Below are 18,730 nucleotides of genomic sequence, written 5' to 3'. Positions count from 1 at the left end.
CTCTTGTCTCAGGCTTGTAATTCAAAACTTGACCTGGTAATGAACTGTCAACATGCTAAATTAGAAGTCTAGGTCTTGGATCTTTTCTAGCCTTCCTTCCCCTATTTTTCTTTAGAAGTAATAACCATTAAATAAGCTACATGGACTACTAGTTTATTTATTGAAGTGTTCAATAGGTTGGTTTGTGTGCATTTTGTAATTCAAATCACAGAAAGTATTCTGCTGGCTAAACTGAAGCCTGGTGGAGAATATTGAAGGAGTGTGAATTTAGAAACCTCTCACCATAAAACAGGCACAGCTGATGATTAACATGACATTTTAAATTGTTACTTGGTGGCATGCTTTTTCTTGGGTTTAAGGGGTTTAATGGGTTTAGTGAAGTAAAGCGTAGCGAATATTCTCTAAGGTGAGCCTTTTTTCTTTAAAATGAACTGAAAACTTTATCTTAAAGCATGCAAAAAAAACAAATTGGTGTCTTAACTGTTGTTTTTTAACACTAGCACTGATGGAGCCCTTGGAGTAAGTATCAGTGCCCCAGGAGGTGCTATTGCTTCTGTTCCAAACTGGACTCTGCGAGGAACACAGCTCATGAATGGCACATCCATGTCTTCTCCCAATGCATGTGGAGGCATTGCATTAGTACTGTCAGGTAAAGTGCTACAATATTAAACATAAATACATCATCTAAAAGAGATACTTTTTTCTCTTTAAAAAACGCTGTCGCTTTCATATTTTTTGCTGTATCCAGTAACACCTTATTTTTAATTTCAGGACTCAAAGCTAATAAAGTTCATTACACTGTTCATTCTGTCAGAAGAGCATTAGAAAATACTGCAGTGAAAGCTGAAAACATAGAAGTATTTGCACAAGGACATGGTATTATTCAGGTACTTGCAACCAAAAAAATAGTATAATATAAATAACTGCTGGTGAAAAACTAACCCATAAAAAAAAGCGGCTTTAGAGGTGATCTCACTCAGTTTGTTCCATGCTACTTGATTCTAAAGTCTCATGGCGGGAGAGGAAGGGAATGTAGCAAGAGGGGAGGAGGAATGAGAAGGTTCTTCCAGTTTCAGCATGCAGTTACTGTAAAATAAATGTGATAACTGGACACATTCTTAGACTGATCAAAAAGATACATGGACATAAAAGTAGGATGTAGTAGGTGTTTTCATCACCCACATGTGGGTTTGGGTGCCTAAATTCTGTATTAACGTCCAAAAATGTTTTGATGTATCATCAGAGAGAGCTGAACTTGTTCTGTCCAGACAAAAGCTGAGACTGTAAGTTCTGAGCAGTGAAAGCAGATACCCATGCTGGTTCACAAAGAAGTACAGCTGCAGTTGTATGGTGGCTTTGCTGCAGGCCTGCACTAAGCAGTCTGAATGCTCTTCATTTCCTGTGAGCTTCAGAGTAGTTTGGAAATCTGTGATGTGATCCTCTGTATGATGAAGGCGTACTGAGTGTCTCCCTATGCATAAGCTTATGTTCTTACAGAGCTGGGACTGGTTTTTGTCTACAGTCACTCCTGAAAAATCACAAGATTTTTCTCTTGTGCTTCAAGATGCCAGATATTAAATGCTTACCCAAAACTCACATTCTGAAGATGCTAGAACCTAGTAGGTAATGCCTGTTAAGCACATCTGTAATGCTGAGATTGGTACAGAAGGCAGCAGTGGTGGTAGCCATATCAAATAAAAAATAAAATGCACCAGTCATACTAGATGTTTTAGTAGCCTGTGATTAAATCACATGTTAAAATGTGATTAGAATTTGATTGGGAGACAAGGTGTTGTATGTCCATTTGTCTCAAAGGAGGGTGCCCTAGTCTTCACTGATGAAAGTACCTTGATGGCATGTAGAAGACAAGTTAAGATTTTTGTCGTCAGTAAAATAGCAAGTGAGGTAGAAGGGTATCTTTTTAAAACAAGAAGGTGTATTTGTCATGTGAGTTTGTTGTGGCAGCTCATATACTTAGACCCAGGGCTAGATTTCATGACCTGATCGTTCTACTTCATATCAATATATAAAACTTGTATGGGTATTCCACTGCTTGTCTCATTTGAATAGCTCAACTTCTTATATAAAAGTTTTAAATGTTTTAACTACTGTTGCCTCGCCTATGAAAAAATCACCTAAATTAGAATTGGAGGTTTGGGCCTTAAAGTCCTCTTCTTCAAAGTCATCTCTGAATAGGAATCTTTTGATGGATTTATAGCAGAGGAGACTTGGCCTTGTTTGTTTTTTTTAAATATTCTTGGCTTTTTGGGCTCTCTGTAGCTATTGCAGACTGCAAAAATTGCCTCATTGAGTATCGTGCGATTTGCATGTTGCTCAGGTAACATGTGAGGTACTTCACTGTTTGTTGCTGTGCTTGCTCAACACTTCATAATCAAGAGAATATGCATAAAGTGCTATTAAGTTGAAATTTGTTAATTTAGAATTTGCTCTTTCTAACAGGTTGATAAAGCCTATGACTACCTCGTTCAGAATTCATCATTCACAAGTAACATCGGTTTCACAGTTACTGTTGGCAGCAACCGTGGAATCTACCTCAGGGATCCAGCCCAGATAGTGGCACCATCTGATCATGGGGTTGGCATAGAACCTGTCTTTCCTGAGAATACAGGTAGGAAAGAGCTTTTGTAGGTGGAGATGTGGAGAAATACAAATGTCAACTTGAAACAAAAAGTCATCATAATGAGGAGTGATAGGAATCTGTACTGTAAAAAGAGTCAGTGTAAGTTTCATGGTAAAGGAAGATGTGCAAATAAACAACTTTTCCAGTCCAACCTCAGACTTGCATCTGCAGGGCTTTCATGTTGTTTGAGTAGACTGTTGCTTCATGCTTCTTCTCACTGAAAAAAAGATCTCTCTGTTCTGTAGAAATTTAAAGTCAAGTTAGGGGACTAGGAAGAAACAGAAGAATAATCATAGATCCCTGATGTTTCATGAAATTACAGAATTTTCAGTTTTTTTGTTGTAGATAACTTTTGTTCTAAAGAAGAAAGCATTTACACAGAAATTAGTTTCTCAGTTATTTAAAGACTATAAATTCTACATTTGGAATTCATCTAAGTTTCTGCAACCTGAGAAAAATCTTGTTTAACAAATTAGACTTCCATTCAGTATTTAATAATTAATAAAGATATCTAAGGGCAGTACAGGAATTTATATGGATTTTATTACTAAAAGAGTAAAAAGAACTTGTGCAGATTAAAATAAGGTTTGACTTTTTTTTTCCACAAATCCTTTTTGCCTTGCTTTATTTAATAATAATTGGAACTCACTGAGAGGCTGAATTATGTTGTATTCAAAAAGTGAGCCATGTGAGATCTTGTTACTGGGTTTATTCCTTTCCTAAAACCAGTGATCAGTAAGAAGGTTGGCATGTGACAGAGGGATGAGTTTATTTAGGGGCAGAAAGGGCCTGAATTAGGGTACATTACTGACTCTGAATAACTTAATTGCCTGATATCTTACATTGCAATCAGTGCATTTTTAATTTAACATGTGACACAAAATAATTGTTTGCTAGACTTCTGCAGGAAATAAGCAATATAAAAACAATTAGGCATCGACAGTGGATGACTGGCACATAGTAGTTGTAGATGCTGTTTCCCTAGTTTTCCCTAGTACCTATTTTCCCTAGTTATTTTTGTGCTGTGTCTGGTGTATTCAACAAGACTGAGTTTGAGAAACTGTAAATAAGGGAGGCTGATTGCTCAGTTTGAACCTCTCTTCAAGCTTCTATTGCTTCTCCTGTAGTTACAATAGTGTGTTCTTTTTTGTGCTTAATCTAGATGTGATGAAATGTCTGAAAATTAAGATGAGCTTAATTAGGACTAAGAAACAGGAAAAAGTTTTCAAAGTGACATTAATCTTTAGAGCAGGAATAAGCTGCTAATAACTAAAAGATTTCAACTGCCCTGGATGATTTTCTGGAAGCTGTGCTTTAATGCATAGCATTTTTGGCATGGAAGCTAATTTAAAGAATCTGCCAAGATTGACTGTTGGCAAAATCTGACTAGATTACCATAGTAATTTTAGTAGACTTTACCTCTTGCTTAGTATGCTTTATAATGTAGTTTGGTAATAAGCATAGCATTCAGAATCAATGTGATTGCTTTTTATGGTATTTCTCTTCATTAGGCAACACTTTATCTATAGAAGAAAGTTTGTATCTGCTTCCAGACTATACTGTGGATAACTGAAGCCTTGCTTATCAGCCTACCTTTGACTTTGTCAGGTTTGACTGTTCTAGGGGCGAGGAATTTCAAATACCTCCTGGGTACCACCTTTATTTTACTGCCTACTGCTGCTGTTCTGTTTTTGTCAAGTTAAAAGAAGTCATAGAGTGCAGAATCTGAGATCCAGGGGCCCTAAGGAATTGATTCCTGTTATATTTTACCAATGTTTATATTTTATTGGCAAATACTGTTACAGGGGACTATGTGCACATATTTGTGTTATTGAATTGTTTTTATAATTTGTTTCCTGACAGAAAACACTGAAAGAATATCTCTCCAGCTTCATTTAGCTTTAACTTCAAATGCACCATGGGTCCAGTGTCCTAGTCATTTAGAGCTCATGAACCAGTGTCGGCACATAAATATTCGTGTAGATCCACGTGGCCTGAGAGGAGGAGTACATTATACAGAGGTATGGAAGTACTGGTGTTCTGAGCAGGATTTTGTGCCCTTGTGTGCCCTTATGGTGTTTCTATCAACTTTTTATAGAAATAATTTATAAGAAAATAAAATCTCTGAGCTTTACAGACCAGAAGGTAATGCCACACTATTTCACTATACAGAGGGAAGCCGGGGATCAGCAATATATATATATATATATATATACGATGTTGTATATACATACCTGTAGAACTTTGAGTATCTGAGTTTGCAAAATAAAAGCATATAGAAAATATAAGCCAAATAAATAACCATTAAGTTTTTTTTCCTCTAGTGAAATGAGTCAAAATGGGAAATACATCTTTTTTCTTCAGTGATTGTTGATGTGTTACTGTTTCTAGGGTGACAGTGGTCAAACTCAGTGACAGCTACAAAGACTCAAAAGACTCATTTAAGTTGAATGTTGTCTTCTACAGCTGGATTTTGACCAAAGATTTTGAGTTGTTCTATTTTGTTTTGTTAGGTGTGTGGATATGATACAGCAATGCCTAATGCAGGCCCTCTGTTCAGAGTTCCAATCACTGTTGTTATACCAACAAGGTAAGTAAATTCAGAACTCTGAGAGTTCCTGAACTTTCTACAAACACCTGAAAAGATTCTTACAGCAGACTTATGCAGCTGTGACGTTTTTTATAGTTTTGGTTGTGACAGCAGTGTGTCCTGGTGGGCTTAGCCACAGTGGCAGCAGTTTCCTGGTCCATCAGCATACAGATGCCTTCTGGCTTGTTGACCAAAGTATCAATCAATGTACTGCTCATATGTGTAGGTCAGCTGGAGTTCGGTTTTTCATTTCTGCCTGGTGACCTAGAGCACATAGAGTCAGAGGGCATTATTTGGCCACTGTATACATTGGGATAAGCTTTGATCATGACTTCAATACAATGAGTTTAGAGTTGGTATTGCACCCATCCTTGGTTTAAACATAAGACTTAAGTGGTGTTGATAGGGAAGGAGAGTATTTTATTAAACTTGTTTGCTGGACAATATGCCCTGAGGGGTAAAGACAAAGTAAATGTTCTCTAACTCATTCAAGGAAATATTGCTACTTCCATACCTTAGCTCACTTCAGTGGCAATTCACTCAGTCAGGAAAAGCAGATCCACTGAAAATGAGGATTTTGTGATATTTCTGTTTAAGCAATATAATTTCAAGAAGGTGGGGAAGGTGTTTACGCAGTGTGGTGAAGCTGATGTTTTAAATCTTTTGGATATGTTGTGCTGTCAGATTCTGTGTTAGTAGGATTAAGATAATTGGTGTTAAAAATTAAATATCCTTATTGTACACATTTTTAGAGTATTTTTGCATTTTAAAATGCTTTAAAAATTGGCTTCACAGCTTGTTTGACTACTGTTTGTGTTTTCCTTTTGACATACAGAGTAGATGAATCATCAAGCTATGACCTAACACACACAGATGTTCATTTTAAACCTGGTCAGATCCGAAGGCACTTCATTGATGTTCCACAGGGAGCTACATGGGCTGGTAAGGAAGATAACCACATTAACTAAATTAAAGATTGCATCTGCCAGGCTTGACAAAGTTAGTTTTAAATAATTTTGAGTTCTGCCTGAATAAATACTGAAGGTTTTGGCCCATGAATATGTAAATATTTGTTTGATTCTTAATCTCTTAGATGAGTGATTTTGAGTTATTTCACAGTTTTTGGTATAGTGGGATCTTGATTCTAAATCTTAAAGAAACCAGCCAATAACAATCTGAAGTGGTTGCTTATACCTAGAGGAATGCCCCATGTTTAGGTAAAAGTATCAGTGTCTGAGGCTTACCTAGTTTTTAGGGTGTATAGATGTAGTATTGGAAGAAGTCGTAACTGAAGAATATGTGATTTTTCACAATGGGTAAAAAGCTCATAATTTCGCAAGAAGGGAAAAAAACGGTTTTTTTCCCTTGTCTTTCTTTGTGAGATTACTAAACAATAGACCTTTCAAAAATCTTTCATTTAGACTGAAGTTAGTGATAAGACTCTTAATTTGGAATTCAGCAGTCTGTCCTATACAGATGATACATATGTACTATCTGATTAACTTTGACCATTTAATTGAGAATTATTTCTCTTTAACCATCCTCTGAATTTAGCTGGTTTTCCTTTTACCTGAAAGGGCTTTTGAAATTGATAGATAAGCATCCATACATGTGGAGCAACTTGGGGTACTGCATAACTTCTTAAATTACAAATTACATGTGAAAGTACTGTTTGTCTGGTGAATCTCTGCTTTTCTTCTAAAATTGTTGTGTCTTCAGACTAAATTTTCTTTTTTTTTTGATCTAGAAGTGACAGTGTGTTCGTGTTCAGCTGATGTGACTGCCAAGTTTGTGCTTCATGCTGTTCAGCTCGTGAAACAAAAAGCATACAGGAGTCATGAGTTCTACAAATTTTCATCCTTACCAGAAAAAGGCTCAATTACTGAAGCATTTCCTGTCTTAGTAAGTTAGCTTAGGGTGGAATAAATAAAGTAATGTATAACATATAATATATAGTAATATATCGTATATGTATAGTTATGTATTGTTATAGCATATAACAGTTTAATAACATAACTTATTTGGGATTTTTTTTTCCTGAGAAAAGCCTGAAACCCAAAACATCGTGTGCTTGTTACAGTAGTCAACGCATTTGATTTTCAGTTTTGAAAAGATCTTTAAGAGCTTGCTAATATTTCTGAGCTATTTTGTGATGTAATACACATTAATCTCTTGAATTTGTTTGTACTTGTTTATACAAAGCAGTTTGTTTCCCTTTCAGATAGGGGCTATGACTTGTTGAATAGTTCAGTATATTTTGCCTTTAGTGGTTAATGCGGTACTCTGGGACATCTTCATCTGGAAGCCATGAGTAACTGACTGGCTCACATTCATGCATCCTAGGTACAGGAGTCTTTGCTTGGATAATGCTAGCTCAGGAGTCCAAAACAGTCAGGGAATGAACTAACAGTTCAGGGGTGTGGATAACAGAGCCTCCTTCTCAAGTTTGTCCCATTTTGCTTAGTTTAGTTGTATAGCTCTAATGCCAAAGAGTAGTTATAATTTTTGTGTGATTCGGTCCCTTACCTTCTGGAAGTATCAGGTGGGGGACCATAAGCTATGTTGGTCCCATTGACACATTATGAATTTCATCATGTTAGTTAAAAACTGAAAAAAAAAAAACCCAGAAAACCCCACCAAACAGACAAAAACAAAACTAACCCAAACCTCTTAAGTTTTGCGTCATCTTCCTTAGTCAGAGAGTGAGATCTCTTTTTCTAATACATGTTTTTTAGGGGACACACTAAATTTAGATTTAACTAGATTTAACTGATCTATGAACTAACCTGTCTGCCTTTCTTGAGGAATAAGAATGGAAGACAGAATATTTAAAAGCATTACCTTTCTGTGTAGGGTATACCCTGGCATTTTTTGTTTTGAAGCCTTTGTCAGTCATCTGTTTTGTTGGAATTGTCTTGTGTTTTTTGAACCAAGTATAATGTCTTACTCAATACTGTACAAATCTATACAACTGGAGTAAACTGGGCATAAGGAGTCTTTTTTGAGTTGTATTCTGATTTTTTTTTTTTTAATTTTTTTTTTTTTTTTTTTTTTTTTGGCTTGGATTTAGGGAGGCTGGGGTCAATAGAAGAGGAAGATGGGACCTGGAATCTAACTTTCTGCTTTTGTTATCCAGGCTGGAAAAACCATTGAATTTTGTGTTGCTCGGTGGTGGGCAAGCCTTAGTGATGTTAGCATTAATTACACAATTTCTTTCCATGGTGTACTTTGTGGTGCTCCTCAGCTAAACATGGTAAGTTTTCCAGAGTGCTTATATAGAATTATTGTGAAATCCTATGGTATCTCAGAAAAAAAAAAACAGCTTTTCTTCCTTCTTGTCTGTATTTAGAAACAATAGAAGTGTTTTTGTATGTGGGACTTTAATGTTCTCTCTTAAAAATTGTTAAATAGGAGTTCAGTCCCAGAGAAATCCCAGTTACCATTATTTATGATTTTTCTTCTATGCCTTTTCATTATAAACCAGTAGTGAAAAAAGGAAGAGAAAAAACCTGCAAACAAACAACCTAAACTCAACACCAGTAGAAAAAACATACTAAATGGCTGAAAATATGCTTACAGTACTAAGTGTTTTATATAAATAAACTTTGCTGGGACCACAGTTCTCCAACTTGAATATCTAGACTACCATTGCTAAATAGTAGTAAATAGTAAAATAAACGGCATTCTCAATACTATATTGAGAGTAAAATTTTGTTAAAATTTATTTTCTGTTCAGTGTTCTGTTGACATGTCATAGTTGGCTTGAGATGCATCATTTAGAGCAGTTGAAGGTACAGTGGGTAGGGCAGTGTTATGATTCCTAATGGTCTTTGATACTAAAGGATTGAAAAAGTTGCTTAAAATGTTAGTGAGATAACTACAGTACTTTGTCTTAGTCCTGTGTTCTTTGCTGTCCTGTGCAACCTGGCTTGGCTTGACCCTGCTTCCCTCAGGAGAGAGCTCTTTGAGAGCTGGTACCTACATGAAGCAGTGCCATGCTAATCTGTCTTGGCTCTTGCCTTTTTTTTCAGCTAAAGGCCACAGCAAATTCTAGCTGTCCTGTGGGTGAATTTGGATGTATTCAGGCTCTAAGAGTTAAATAAACTGAGGAAGAAATAGTGGGTGCAGTGTGTTAAGGTACCAGGTCTTGAATGGTAGAACAGAAAAAGAACTGTTCGTGATAGTGTGCACAGAAGCTGCCCGCAGTCCAGCAGGATTATGCCAAATGAATAATGGACAGTGAAAAATAGAAGAATACAAATACTCTTGCCCTTCCTTTTTGAGCATCAGTAACTTTCATAAAATCATTTTCAATAGTGCTCATATAGTAGTGTTTTTGTCATGGGGTACTGCTAGAAATAAACTTATCAAATTATTTTGCCCATCACCAGGTCTGTGTATGCAGTATTGTTTCTCTTTTGCAGAGTTAATCTGTTCTGTAATAATAGTCCTAGGAAGCACCATAAAATACTTGTTTTAATATTCTATATTGTATATATTGAATTAAATATTGAAAGTAAATCACCCTAAATGCACAAATTCAGTCCTGCCTGAAGTATGACTTACCAGTTCTGTACAAAGTATTTAAATTAGGAAGGGAAAAAAAATCCACAACTGGAGCTTAAGTTTTATTTGTATGAGTTTTGCAAGTCCCAGTATTATCTGCTGTTGTAAAATAGAGATGCACTTGTGACACTTTCCAAATTACACAAATGACAAATTATACTTGAAGTATAAATAATTACAGCTTATGTTGTGTTTTGAGGGTCGTAACGGGTAGTCCCCATCTGATGTTGCAAGTGCACAGAAGCATAACTGTTCTATACTCCTCTTCTAGCACGCTTCAGAAGGCATTGTACGGTTTGATGTTCAGTCCCTGTTGAAATACGAAGATATTGCTCCATGTATAAATCTGAAAAGCTGGGTTCAAACGCTCAGGTAGAGTATCTGGAGAACTGTTTTGGGAGACTGGGAAAACTCCTCATATGTAGAGTTAAAACAGTAATACATTAGCAGTGAAATTCAGGATTACAAAAATATTCCTGTCAAATTCAAAGTAGCTTTGGATGCATAAATTAATTTGTCAGCATTCTCTTCTTTGTGGTGACTTTTCCAAGACAAATTACTTTTCTTTAAGCTAATTTGAAAGATCAAAACTTTACAAAAATATTCCATTGCTTCCAGACACTTACAGATAAGAGGTAGTTTAATATCTAAAGAAAAAATTTGTAGAGTTATTGGAGTTATGTGCTACTGTTTGTTGTCTTGTTTGGTTTGGTTTGGTTTGTTTTTTTTTCCTAAACAGCTGCTTGGGATTCTGCCAAATTTTGGCCTGGGAGGACTGTCCTCTCTCTCTTGCTTGACTAAAAGTGTTTTTGTAGAATCTGGTGCAGATTTTTGGGGGGAAAGCTGTGTTTACCTTGTTAGTTAGACACATGCTGATTTTTTCCTCTGCTGGAAAATTTCTAAAAGGTGCATCTGTGATTAAAGTTGGTCACTTCAGAAGGATAAAGAAATCCCATGTGGTTCAAATGGTACTTTTGAGATGTGGGACAATTTCACAGTAGTCAGTAATCCAAAGTTTTCCATTATTTGGGCCTGTCAGTGGGGAACTGGGGCTCTGTCTGGAGCTTTTGGGTACTTGTAACTGAAATTGAGGTTGCCAGGGGTTTAATGAACATATTACCTAATGTTAGATTCAGAAATAATCCATTTGGTGTGCCCTAAATGAGGAAATAAAGCAGTCCCTCAACACAGCTTTATCTCATTCTTGGTTGGAAAAATGGAAGTGCTCTCTACTCCTTGTAAGGCACTCATCTGACAGTAAATGAACTGCAATTAAGTAAACTATAGAGAAATATTTATGTATTTAAATTAAGGCAGGAGTAGGATCTCTTGAATAAACTAATGAGTCATAACACAGAGGGAAAATTAATGAATGGCTTTTCATTCTGTCTCTTGTTTCAAATGCTTGGAGGCTGGGTGAATGTTAGGGAGGCATATCATGTCTTGTGGTATTACTCAGTTCTTAAGGCTCCTGTCAGCAGTCTATCCAGTGTCTGCCAGACTAGGAAACCTGGGTTAAATGGACTTGTGGGCTGACCCAGCACCCATATCTAACTGGGTGACTAGTCTGTGTCCTCGGCAATGAAAGACCTGGCAGAACCTTAGAGACAAATTCTGATTATGTAGTTAGAGGTTATCTGCTTTAATGAATGAAATGTAAACTTAAATTATGCCAGACCACCCTGATTCTGCTATTCTTTATTTCTGAAGCATTGATTTTTTCCTATATCATTTATTATTTTGTTTGTATTCTTTGATGTTTAAGGTCTGAAATGTTTGGCTGCCCTGAACTTTGGCTGCTTTTCCCAACTGTATCTCAGTTAACATATACACTCTGTAGTGTACATTCTTCTGTGTTACTACTCACATTTCTGTAAGGCTTCTTACATTCTCTGAAGATACAACCTTCTGTAACAAAGAATTATCAGTTGTTCTGTCTTCTAATTGCAGTGCCAGTAGTCTTTCAGTTACAAATGCAAGTGTTGATTTCAGCATGGATATTAGAAATGCAACTTGATTTTTTTTTTTTTGCTTAAACTTTTAATGGCCTTTAATTTTGAGAATTGAGACATGCTTACTACATTGGCTTCTCTTTTTTTTTTGGCAGTGTCTGTAGTGTCATTAAACCTTGTTTTTGGACTGACATTAATTTTAACTGAGGAATTTATGCTGCTTGGATAGTTACAATATATGAGATGTTATGGCATGTACTGAATTCATTTGTACCTCAGAACATGCTTCTACTTAAGCAAGACAAATTTTGATAGAGGATACGTGTTTCTCAAGAGAACCTTTTGTTGTTTAACTGCAGACCAGTGAGTGCGAAAATAAAACCTTTGGGCTCCAGAGATATTTTACCAAATAACCGTCAGCTGTATGAGATGATTTTGACCTATAACTTCCATCAGGTAAGGGTTATGCTAGTTGGTTTTTTTTTTTTTGAAGTTAATAAATACAGCATGTTTTTTAAAACCAACTCTTAATTTTAACTAGATTTCTCTCAGAAAGGAAGTCCAGATTCTCACTCTAGACTATCAACAGTCAAATTCTGATTTGGTCCACTTTGAAAGCTTTTGTTGTTTGAAACAGGCTACAGTTCAGTTATCTTTTTGAATATGCATGTAAGGATTGCACTTGTTTTATTCTATAGTAGATTAAATACCTTTACCTTTCTTTTAATAGCCTAAGAGTGGAGAAGTAACTCCAAGCTGTCCACTTCTTTGTGAATTATTGTACGAATCTGAATTTGATAGTCAACTCTGGATTATTTTTGACCAGAACAAAAGACAGATGGGTTCAGGAGATGCCTATCCACACCAGGTACAGAGTAATGTATTTATTTTACCTTCTGTTTGCTGCAAACTGTGAAAGAAAAAAAGTGTTTATTCCTTTGCACCTCCCAGGCCTCCTGTTAGCTCTTCACATTTTCTGATGTATAGTTTTCGTGTTTTTATATATTCACAAGAAGACATACAAGGTTCAATGGTGATGTATTTGTATCAAAAAAAGATAGATATGTGTCCATGAAATAGAACATGTTTGTTTGGTTTTTTTTCTCTCCTGAGGAAGGAGAAAGAGGAAAAGCTGTTAACTTCTGATTTCTTGTGACCTTACCTGGTGCTTTTCAAGAAATGAATTCAAAATCATGTTGTTCTTTGTTTTTTTTTTCTACAAGGACAATGCCTTAAACTTCTCTGTGCAAGGTGGAAAGGATCCATTATTTTTCCTGTAGTCTGACTGGTGTGCTGATAGAGTAGAGGCTTCTGCATTCGTGAATGCTGTCCCGTGTGCTGTTGATATCTTCAAACAGCCTTTTTCAAGCTTCAGCTTCATTTGCTTCCTGTTGCCATCTTTGAAAGGGAGTTTTTTGTCCAACGCTTGTAGATACTCTATGGGACTCTCTTTCTGCTGCAACAGACTGTGTGTCTGAATAATGGGGGAAGTAGAGAGAAATTTTAAAAAATTTAAAAAGGAAAAAAAGCCATAAAAGACACATTTTACATATTTTTTTTTGTTTTGAAACTATTTTTTACCAATTAAAATCACAGTTGAACATCAGCAACCTAGAGTTAATTTTGATAGGTTGATCATTCTGGAAATGTACAAAAGATAGTTTCAAGAGACATGCTTAAAAGTTCATAAATTATTTTCAGAAATTGCATTGTGTAAGCTTCTGCATTTTTAAGATGCTCTAAAATCCAGACATCACCGCAGTGCTTTGTTACTTAGACCTGGTGGACTATCATGCTGTAAATCTCTGGTGTTGTGCATCATATGACAATTCTGAAGCAGTTCAAAATTATTTCATCTGGGAAGAAATACCAACAGGAAGCATGACTCTAGGTCAGGAGAGGGAGATTCTGGGAGCAGGGTAGTTCTGAGTTATTGTTCCTTCTACTTGGGGCTGCCTTCTGTATTACTGCAGCAGTATCAGAAAGAAGGCTTATCATACTCTACTGCTCAAAACAGCATCTTGCCCTGTTGGTTGATAAAAATGAAATGTTTTCAAAACTAAAAATTTGAGAGTCTGGAGGTTTTTTCCTTGTGTAGTTTGGGGTGGAGAGGGATTCTTAGTTCTGTTGGGTTTTTTTGTTTGGTTTGTTTTGAGTTTTTCTTAAGTAATGGAGATGATGTTATCTGCATATTCCTCAGTAACAAGCTCAGGACAAAGAGTCTGTCAGCTCTTTAAACTGCATCTCACAGGATTACTGGGTTCCTTGGTGTAAATATTGGTACAGTGTTTGAGACAGCAGCAGATGTTCTGTGATCTAAACTGCAAAGCACCCCAACATAGTAAATTGAAAGTGTATCAAGGCAAACCTGCGGAGGTTTTCAAATGAAAACTTAACAGTTCTGATTATTATTTTAACAGTTAAAACAGTATTGAAATAGGAACAAATTATGTCAGTCTGTTTTGTGGTCTGAAAACTTAATTTTTTTTTTAGTCAGTACAAAACGTGTTTTGGCTGCTATCATGTCTTGAAAGCAGTTTTGTTTTCAGGAGATTCCAAAAACCAAACAATCTAGTATAGTTTAAATTGCTAGAACTGTATGAATATATGACTGTGTAGACTATGGATTAAGAATATGACAGTCTCTGGAGTATGGAGGTTTTCTAATGAATGGTGAAATATTTAATCATCACATTTATGAGAACTTCTCTCTTTCTTTCAGTATTCTGTGAAACTGGAAAAAGGAGATTACACTATTCGGTTACAAATTCGTCACGAGCAGAACAGTGAGCTGGATCGCATCAAAGACCTGCCATTTATTGTTTCTCATAGGTTGTCTAGTACCTTGAGCTTAGATATTTATGAAAACCATAGCCTTGCTCTTTTGGGGAAGAAGAAATCCAACAGTTTGACATTACCACCAAAACACAGTCAGCCATTCTTTGTTACATCTCTGCCTGATGACAAGTAAGTTACGAAGTTCTGTTTTTCTCACCTGCATCTAGGCAGCTGCCTCTGCATCTCACTAAAATGATACTTTAATATAAAGTCTGCCTGTCCAGGCTTGGTTAGTACTCATGTTGCTCTTTCCCTGTTTGGCTTCTTTATTGTAGTTTTCCATGAAATCTCAGTCAACCTGGTTTTAACACTGAACTTACTTTTTTTGAACAGAATACCTAAAGGAGCAGGACCCGGATGTTATCTTGCAGGAAGTCTTACTCTGTCTAAAACAGAACTTGGAAAGAAAGCTGTGAGTATATGGAATGGATGACGGGGGTTTTTTCTGAAATTTTTTCTAGTGTGTAAATGGCATGCCAGGAGTTGCTGTATTGTATGGGATTAATACTTTAAAGAGCATTAGGTTTGTTAACATAATACATTTTAGAAGCAGTCATTTCATTATAAAGTCAGCATAACTTCTAAGTAGTTCTGTTATTATTTTCATTTTCTAATTTCGAATACAATTTCATTTTCTATATTTTGAATTTTAATTCTGTTGCTCTGAAGTCTTTTATTTCTAGAAGCAACTGCTTTCTTGTTGGTGTGGAGCCTTTAAAATTGACCTTATGTAAATCCCTAGCTTAATGTAATTTTTGAATGGAAAATACATGCATACAGTGTTAAGTGCATGTTGGTTCTGTAATACACTTTGTTGCATGCATGCAATATTCAGCAAAAAAAAAAAGTGCTTTCTAAACACATACGTGTTACTATTACCAAGTAGTAGGAATTTTGGTGACTCAAATACATAAACAGATTTTCTTATCTGTTACACACTGATGTTGTCAACCACTAGTATGATTGTATGCTTCAACAGAATGGCATAAGATCTCTGTGTGTGAGGCTAGGAAAAAAAAGATGAAGGATATTTTTTTGCTCATAAGACAGCATCCCGTGAAGAATGTTTTTTAACTTACATGACTCTGTAATGCAACACTGATTATAGTAACTGTCACTTTTCTGTGTATCTGGTGCTCTAGTGTTCAGAAGATTCCCTTAGCTGTTTTTAAACAGATGGTAAACCTGCGACTAAATTTTAGTCAATCCTGGTGACTGTTAGTACTCAGAGGTAGTTGATCTATGTCCATGTATTACTAGACGTGGCTGAACAACATGTGTAAAACTAGAGTATGTCTTCATAGAAAGTAAGTTTCTGTGAGTAGGTTGGCATATACCTTTAGATCTTGTTGAGCATAAACATTTAGTTAATTCAGTCTGAAGTGGTTGTACTTTTGGGGAAGATTGCATATAACTGCAGGTGAGAATGTATCAGGAGGATTTATGTATCAGTGAGGAAAAACCCAGTAACTAGAAGCTCTAAAATATCTAAATATTTCTTTGTGATTCGTGCGAGGTTGCAAGTGTGCTTTTATGAAATCCATGATAAATCCATTACACTAGTGTAATTTAGTTTCCCTAGCTAGAATTGTGCACTTCCTTGAACTCTTGGTTGCAATCTTGCATGTTTTATATTAAAACCAGACTAAGTGGGATATCTACAGTAGTTTATGGGATAGGAAGCAGGAGATAGGTAGATACAGCCTGTCAAATTTCATGTGAGGCAGAATACTTAATAATACCTTACACAGAAAGAAATTCTTGCTGAGGTGTTTCTCATGTCATAGCCTAAGGCTTTACTACTATGGTCATATTTCTGTGGAAAAAGGATGGTATGAAATAGTACCTGATACTTTCTGCTGCCTTTAGTGCCTCAATATGTACCAGGAGACAAGAAAGGAGTACTAGGCAGCAAAGTTGTCTCTAAGTCAGTGGATGGATGCAAGGTAGGGGAAAATGTATCTAATTTATCTATATTTATCATGAAATAGAACAATGCCACTAAACAGTCAAAAGTCTAAAATTCTCAAGACTGAATTCCTGTAATTTTTAAATTGAAGCTAAGTGGTTAACAACACTTGCTTATATTGCAAGAGTAATAGATTGTGTATAGAGTGATGCATTTGTTTTATTAATTTTAAAAACCTGAAAGAGCATGCTTTAAGAGCATGTTTCATCATAGATGTGACTTTCTAAAAGCTGGAAATCTGTAGGTTGGAAGTATAACTATAATTGTACAGAGAAGGTGTCTCCATCCTGTGTGGTGTGTGCATGTTTTCTTACAGTGTGTTATTCTAACTCCCAGGGGCAGTCTGCAGCAAAGCGACAAGGAAAATTTAAAAAGGTACTGAATGCTAGTTTTTGAAAAAGATATACTGAAGTCTTTTTGCATATGACTTAAAGAATTTGTCTACCAGTCTTGGTTTTTAATTTGTCTCCTTTATCTACCTGCTTAGACCTGATTTATTTACTTCAGCATCTTAAGTATGTTTACGAGTAGAATGATAAAACAACTGCTGTAATGCGTAGCTGAGAGGCACGTGAGCATCTGTATACTTCTGCAATAAGTGCTGTAAAAATGGATGTGGTGTTAGTGGTCTGCAATTTTTCTTGTTATTAAATACTCAGTAATGTTCAGTGTTTGTGGTCAAGACTTTTTGTGGCAAATGTTTCCGCCTATTCTGTCTGCAGATTGAGAATCAAATGTGAACCTAACACTTCAAATTGAATAATTGAATATTTAACTGTATTCCCAGTCTACTAAATTGAGAGTTGTCTTCTTTACAGTCATAAAAAATATAAAGTAGAAAGCTAGAGTATGTACAGTCATGTAGCAGGTAGTAATATTCACAGAATGAATTTTGGAGCATTTATAAGATAGTTTGGAAAGGGGTGACTTTCAGTATAACAGTGTTTAATATTGTGCTTTCTTGTATTTTCACATCAGGTTAATAAAATATTTTGCCAGCAGTTAGTGTGAAACAGTTTGTTTAAAAAAATGCAGAAATATGCTTCACTAGACTACCTACATAAGGTTGCTGGGTTTTTTCTTGTTCTTAGGTTGTATTTACTTTCTGTTGATTTCAAGGTACTTTGTTCTGGAGTGACATGCAGGCTTCTTGTTAGAAGTAAGACCTGAGAAACATGAGTAACATAGTTTATGGTCATATTCCGTTATTTTGTGAATAGTAAGCTGGAAGCTGAACCTGCTGACTTACTCTGGTTGTGGTGTAATAACCATGTGGGAATGTGATTAGGCTTTCCAAGAAGCATTTTAGTGTATGTTGCTGAATTTTATTTTCATACCTAATAATCATGCGGATCACTGTCAGAAAGATAATTTAAAATCCCATGAGAATGCATGGCTTCCTGGTAAATAGGGTACAAGATCTTCACTAAGTGAATCTCTAACAAGGGAATTAAACTCTAATAATAATAATACAATTTGAATAACAAAACCTATTAAAACCTATTAAACAGATTCCAGAGGTTGTGGTTTTGAGGGGGTTTTTTTCGTGGGTTACTTTTTTTTTCCTTTGGTTTTTGAACAGAGATTTGTATTCAGATCTGAGCACTAAAACCACCCAAGCCAAAATAAAAACTATCCTTGTTTCTTCCATCTGTTACTCACCCAGTGTACTAGCAGCACATAAACTACTGGATTTCTGCAGAGCTCCATCAAAGAGCTCTGTGCTCTTCAGCATTTTCATTAGTGGCTTGGACACGGGACTGGAAGGATACTGAGCAAGTTCACAGTCACTGCAAAACTGGGAGGAACTGTTGTCTCCCTTGAGGGCAGGGAGGCCCTGCAGGGAGGCCTCAGGGGCTGGGCAGTCACAACCCATATGAAGTTCAGCAAGTGAAAATGCTGGATTCTTCACCTGGGATGGGCCAACCCTGGATGTTCAGTACAGACTGGGGAATGAGATGCTGGAAAGCAGTGCCATGGAAAGGGACCTTGGGGGTCCTGGTCAATGGCAAGCTGAACATGAGTCAGCAGTGCCCTGGCAGCCAGGAGGGCCACCCATGTCCTAGGGGACATCAGGTACAGCAACACCAGTGGGATTGTCCTGCTCTGCTCTGGGGTGGCCTCACCTTGAATATTGTGTGCAGTTTTGGGTGCCACAATATCAGAAAGACATT

At 36.3% G+C, this 18,730-nt stretch overlaps 1 protein-coding gene across 3 annotated transcripts in view; it reads left to right on the top strand.

The window, feature by feature from the left end:
• TPP2 (tripeptidyl peptidase 2) overlaps positions 1–18,730 on the top strand; it is a 50,959-nt gene that overhangs the window by 16,773 nt on the left and 15,456 nt on the right. For 2 of the 3 annotated variants that reach the window (XM_088051093.1, XM_088051094.1), the window contains exons 11-24: positions 501–649; positions 772–887; positions 2,461–2,629; positions 4,505–4,662; positions 5,155–5,231; positions 6,067–6,173; positions 6,979–7,133; positions 8,368–8,484; positions 10,069–10,169; positions 12,109–12,205; positions 12,480–12,617; positions 14,472–14,716; positions 14,921–14,999; positions 16,893–16,931. In XM_088051093.1, coding sequence (XP_087907219.1) covers positions 501–649; positions 772–887; positions 2,461–2,629; positions 4,505–4,662; positions 5,155–5,231; positions 6,067–6,173; positions 6,979–7,133; positions 8,368–8,484; positions 10,069–10,169; positions 12,109–12,205; positions 12,480–12,617; positions 14,472–14,716; positions 14,921–14,999; positions 16,893–16,931 — 1,747 coding nt within the window. The remainder of the gene's footprint in view (positions 1–500; positions 650–771; positions 888–2,460; positions 2,630–4,504; positions 4,663–5,154; positions 5,232–6,066; positions 6,174–6,978; positions 7,134–8,367; positions 8,485–10,068; positions 10,170–12,108; positions 12,206–12,479; positions 12,618–14,471; positions 14,717–14,920; positions 15,000–16,892; positions 16,932–18,730) is intronic. The other variant, XM_005516474.3, reaches the window with a different exon arrangement.

The sequence above is a fragment of the Pseudopodoces humilis genome, chromosome 2 (genome assembly GCF_049639895.1).
Source record: "Pseudopodoces humilis isolate 2021_Gansu_Grassland_sample_001 chromosome 2, ASM4963989v1, whole genome shotgun sequence".
Lineage (NCBI taxonomy): Eukaryota > Metazoa > Chordata > Aves > Passeriformes > Paridae > Pseudopodoces > Pseudopodoces humilis.
This window is presented reverse-complemented; position numbering and strand designations above follow the sequence as displayed.